At 32.4% G+C, this 6,067-nt stretch overlaps 1 protein-coding gene across 1 annotated transcript; it reads left to right on the plus strand.

Annotated features, from left to right (window-relative positions):
- The first annotated feature begins 528 nt into the window (after positions 1-528).
- Positions 529-1,135, plus strand: LOC108484768 (protein RALF-like 27). The gene has a single exon (XM_017788672.2). It carries the CDS (start codon positions 672-674, stop codon positions 1,005-1,007), a length of 336 nt encoding a protein of 111 aa, XP_017644161.1. The 5' UTR covers positions 529-671; the 3' UTR covers positions 1,008-1,135.
- Positions 1,136-6,067: the final 4,932 nt, after the last annotated feature.

A 6,067-nucleotide genomic window follows, 5' to 3' on the forward strand; every position in this document is an offset into this window, starting at 1 on the left:
AGTCTTTGGAAACCGAACTAAATTCAATGCAAAATCGAAGGTTTAATTTTGTCATTAGTTTCTATATTCTTTGAATTTTTTATAATTTAACTTCTCTATATTTAATTCTTAATTTAAAATTAAAATCTAATTAATAATATTATTAAATTTGAATATGTGGCATTTTAGTATCAAAAGGTCTAATTTAAAATGTCATAATTCTCTATACTCTTTATGAGTTTGAAATTTAGTTTTTTACTTTTCAAATTTTAAAATTCAGATCCAAATGTTAATTCTGTTAAAATAAATTTGTTAAATTCAAGTTTATTAGAATACTATTTTTAAATATTTTTTATTTCAAAATGTTACACCAACAAAATTAAAAAAAAAAAACAATGTATCCAACTGGTAATTTTAATCTTAGTTTTCAAGTTTTTTCTAAAAAATTAAAAATAAAACTTGACCAAGTCAAGCAAAATCACTGTCATTTTCTTTCACCAAATTTGAAGATGAAATAGCAAAGGCCCCCACTATAAGACCCTTAAACCAATTAATGAAACCATACCCTTTCATTACTTATCCTCAATTTGCAACTTTTTCTTATAGATAATCTCCCAACATATTATTTATTCAAGTGCCTACAAACTCAGAAAAACAAATCGGAAAAAGAAAAAAAGATCAAAAGAGGAACAATGGGATATTTTCCATTGTTCATATTAGCTTCTTTGCTGTTAATCAACAACAGTGTGACCAAATCAGCAGCTTTAGCCTTTCCTGACAGCAAACCAAACACTACGAAATACGATGAAACAATTGGTGAATTCATCGAAGATGAAGAACAAGTGGTGTTGTTCGGTGAATCCGAGGTGAAACAAAGGAGACTTGCTGCAGCTACTCCTATATCTTATCGAGGGTTACAGCGTCAACCGGTTTGCAATGCGTATATTTATGGGAATTGTATAAAACCTGCAGGTCCTGATTATCGGCCTTGTACAACATATAATCGTTGCAAGAGGGGAGTCAAATGAAAAAAAAAATTAGGACTAAAAATATATGGAAGGTTTGATGTTTTGTTTTTGTGTTTGGTTTTTGATGTTACTGTTCTTCTGTTAGTAGATATATTGTGACTTTATACAAATCATTGTGAGTTTAAGAACTGTGTTCTTCGCATAATCATAAGGTATGGTGTGAAAAACCAGAGATATGGCAAAGAAATTGGTGAATGTACCTTAGAGGTCCCTATAATATAGAGACTTGATCAAATTAATCTTTGTACTATCGAAAAGATTCAAATAAGACTAAATTAGAATAGATTTAATATTTACTGTTTAAAAATATATATCATTTACTATTTAATAAAGTTAATATTTTTAAAGTTTTTATGATTCTTTAAATGAAATATTTTGTTTGAAATTGAACTGCAATTGAAAACAAAAATTCAAGATATTTTTATAGTAAATGTTAACTCTGTTATAACTTGGAATTATTTAATTTTTTAATAATATAGGGACTAAATTGATCTATTTAATAATAGAGGAATAGTTTAATCTAGTCATTATGATATAGGGACCTCTCGAGTATTTTAACCCAAGGAAATTGAATGAATTCGAGGGAAAATAATTAAGGAAACTAATCTGATTTTGTATATGAATAAAAAATTGAAAATATGAATTCTAAACGTTCATTCTCAAAGAAAACAGATCATGAACTTGAATTGCAAGATTGAATCTATTTTTACATATGGGTTTGAAATTTGAAGACACATCCAGTATATTATCTTAGATTTTTTAACATAAATTTTGGAGAAGAGATAGTGGTATATATAATATCTTATTGTTTATTAGTTACGTTTTATCAAAATTTTATTTACTTATTTAATCATATAAAAGTACACTTGAATAAGTCAATTCAAAATGATTCAAATTTTTATTGATAGATGAACAAAATGAAAACATACAAGTAATACAAGTAAAAATACTTACAAATCTAATTTAACAAGTTGAAAGTACTGTAGCAGCTACATTACATGCCCGGTATAGGGCTTTAGTATCATTCCCACAATATCTTGTAAACGGAAAGAGTCTTCTCATCACCACTATATCATCCCATACTGGTTGGATTTCCCAATTCACCTTGATTTCATTTCCTTCGAAAATTTTCCCAAGTAGTTTATCCTTAGTCCAAAACACTACAGATGATAAACCCATACGACAAGAAGATGCAAGGATGAATCGGAAATCAACAGCTTGCTTTTGATCCTAGAAGATTGATCGAAAATTTTCCTAATAAATTTCTTTGTAATATCATCCGGAGATTTTATTAGAATGACAACGCTAACTCTTACATTTCCTTTCTTCCATCCAACATACACGTTATAAGTTGGTGTCGTCATGCTCTCCATTCTCGTCACCAAATTACTTTGCACTAGCGGTTTGTAATTACACCAACTCTCATAAGCCTTAATCGCTCTATTGGTGTAAACCACAGCCATGTTGATGACAACGATTAGAATTGGGGTTCTTCCCTTGAAAATAACCTAGTTTTGTTGGTTTCAAATACTCCATAAATTTGAGGTAAACAATATGAAGTTGTCCTTATCCTCCTTTGCTGATTTAATTCGCCTTAACATTGAGAGAATCCATTCAATAGGATAATTCATCTTCAAGATATCAGTTCTGGTCCCCAAATTTGATCCAATCCAAACAATCCTTGTAAAAGGACAGTCCGTAAAAAGGTGCTCTAAATCTTCTACACTATCATGGCACAACGCACAACCAGTGTCTATGGTTTGAATTCTCTTTTTTATCTCCAACTTGTATGGTAAGGCATTGTTTAATATCTTCGACAAAAATATTGTAATTTGGAATGATAATTTCACCAACCACAACATTCCCCAATCACACTTATCAATGAGTGAGTTAGAATGAGCATTGTCATCATTTAAGTTCTCATTAAATTCTTTAAAATAGGTCAATCTTACCAAGTACTTACCATCAGAGATGAATTTCCCTATTAGCTCATCCTCGGCTTCAAAGATTGGGCCTTCATCTTTCCACTTCTCATCTATTGTGCTTAGGATTTCTTGTCTGATCTCCTCTTTGTATCTTTTTGAAGCATTTTTCTCGTCTCGTACTCGGTTCGTCCTTCGCCATTGTATTCCTTGTTTGATTATTTCTGTCGAAATGGGCCTTTGTGGGTGATCTTAACCGGATCAGATTGCCGCCAATAGAGTCAGGTTGACCCGACCATTTTAAAATTTAATATTTTTTATTATTTTTTTATTTTTTTAAGACCAATTTTTGTTTAGAACAATTACAAATAAAATCTACATAAAATATACAAAATCCAAATTACTTCAACCCAACATAAACCAATCTCAGCCCACTAACTTAATAATCCAACACAACCAACCCAACCCACTAACTTAACATATCATCACCCAACCCACTAATTAACCCAAACTAAATTTAACCCATCAAACCTTACATAAACCAACCCATTAACTAAAATATTTCTTTTTTTAATACTAACCCCCCAAAATAAACAAATCTCCAGCAGCAAACAAAGAAAGAAAGAAAAAAATCCAAGCTTCAAGCCGCCGAACCCCTCTTTCTCCTTCTACCGTGCGCGCCACCAACAGCTATCGTATGCGCCGCGTGAAATCAAGCTATGGGTAGTTGAGGTTTGGGTTTTGGGGTGGCTTATAATCGATTGGCTCGAGTATTTAGAGTGGGTTTCGGTTTGGGAGCTTGGTTGTGGTGTTAATGGTGGTTAGTCCTTGGTTGCTTGGTTGCTTGCCGGATATTGAAGTTTTTTCTTGCTTAGATTGCTAAATGTTCCTTTTTTTTGGTTTTTTTTTTTGCTGAAAAATTTTTTTCTGGAATTTTTTTGCTCTTTTTTCTCCAATGGGAGAGAATCCTCTCTTTTTGGTGTGGTCTCCTCCTTTATTTCTACCATTTTGCTTCTTTTTTATGCCATTTGCAGGTAGTGGGTGAAGAAGGAACAACCACCCATGTTTTTGGCCTGAAAATCTGGGAAGTGGATGCCCCAAATCACGTAATCTGTCTGAAGGACCAAATCACAAATGCAGCAAAACTTCTGGGGCTAAATGTAATTTTTAGAAAATTTAGGGTTAAAATGTAATTTAAGAAAAGTTTAGGGTTCTAAGTGAAATTTAAAAAAAGTTTAGGGGTCAAAATGCAATTTTTTTATTAAATTTTTTTTTGAAATTTTGAAAATTAAACATAAACTCTAGTCGGACAAAAATTTAGTGCTTACAGCTGCCCCTCTTTGCTCATCATTGTGAAACAAGGATAGTGCAAAGACTTAAAAGCACTAAATTTTGTTCAATTGTCCAATCTTTATTCTTTACTCGGTATATGATCCTGAGCTCAACTCATTTCTCGCAATATGAATTGACTCTTTAAAACTAGATATTAAAATAGAAATTGAAAATAGCTCAAAGACGTGAGCCAAGGCTCAACTCACTTCTACTAATATGAGTTGATTTTTGAAAATGAAATTTGCAAAAGGCTCAACTCACCTCTCGTAGAAATTAAAAGCTCAACTCACCTCTCGCAATATGAGTTGAATTTTAAAAAAAAACAGAAATTGAAAATAGCTCAGCACGTGAGCCAAGGCTCAACTCACTTCTCACAATATGAGTTGATTTTTGAAAACAGAATTTGAAAAACAAATTTTGAAAATACCTCGACATGTGACCCGAGGCTCAACTCACATCTCGTAATGTGAGTTGATTTTTTTGAAAAATATAAATTGAAAAAAATATCTCAGTGTGTGATCTGAAGCTCAACTCACCTTTCGCAATATGAGTTGATTTTTTGAAAAATGAATTGAAAATAGCTCAGTAGCGTGAGCCAAGGCTCAACTCACCTCTCATAATATGAGTCGATTTTTTTTTGAAAGGTAGAAATTGAAAAATGGAAATTGAAAATACCTCGGCGTGTGACCTGAGGCTCAACTCGCCTCTCGCAATACGAGTTGATTTTTTGACAACAGAAATTAAAATTACCTCAGCGTGTCTTGAGGCTCAACTCACCTCTCGCAATATGAGTTGATTTTTTTTTGAAAGACATACCTCAGCATGTCTTGAGGCTCAACTCATTTCTCGTAATATGAGTTGATTTTTTTGTTTGAAAAACAGAAATTGAAAATACCTCAGCATGTCTTGAGGCTCAACTCATTTCTCGCAATATGAGTTGAATTTTGAAAACAGAAATTGAAATTACCTCAACGTGTCTTGAGGCTCAACTCATTTCTCGCAATATGAGTTGAATTTTGAAAACATAAATTGAAATTACCTCAACATGTCTTGAGGCTCAACTCATTGCTCGCAATATGAGTTGAATTTTGAAAACAGAAGTAACAACATCAAAATACCAAAACCTGTCATCTGGTGGAACTCAGGTGTCTTTTCCTTTGATTTAGTACAGCTATCATCACATCCTCTCGCTCTACTGGAGTATCTATATATGTCATGCATGACATTATCATGATATGCACATGTTTGTCTTGAATGATTTTATGCTTACATGATTATGTTATGAGCTTTAGGCATGTTTGTCATATGTCCTTCTTCATCACGATTTTTTTTTGATGATCTGCATTCATTTCTTCGGCTCTTGACTTTCTATTCAGGCCCTGTACCCATCCTCAAGTTTTTACAAGTAATCAACGTTTCTCAGATGCCCCTGGTCGAACTTTGTCCTTACCTTGAGACTCTTGTACTTATCAAATTCTTATCCGGGTAATGCTCAACATTTCTTTTGTCTAGAGTATGTCATTTCAAATTTATCATTTAAATAAACCACAAAATGAGATACATGAAAATGGTCAGGTAAGAATAAAGGGATACCTCACATTTATTTATTTCAAATGTAGCAAACAAAGAAAATTAACCAATGATAGTGAAAAAGTGTCATAAAGAGAAAAGGGATCACATTCAACAGATACAAATGCTCTAGATATTCAACACATGAACTCTTCCACGTTTCTTATCAAGAATCTTTTCAAGCATGGCTTCTTGCGTAGAAGATTTTAAGCTACTGAAAAATGCTTCAAATGCTGT

Source organism: Gossypium arboreum, chromosome 7, assembly GCF_025698485.1.
Source record: "Gossypium arboreum isolate Shixiya-1 chromosome 7, ASM2569848v2, whole genome shotgun sequence".
Lineage (NCBI taxonomy): Eukaryota > Viridiplantae > Streptophyta > Magnoliopsida > Malvales > Malvaceae > Gossypium > Gossypium arboreum.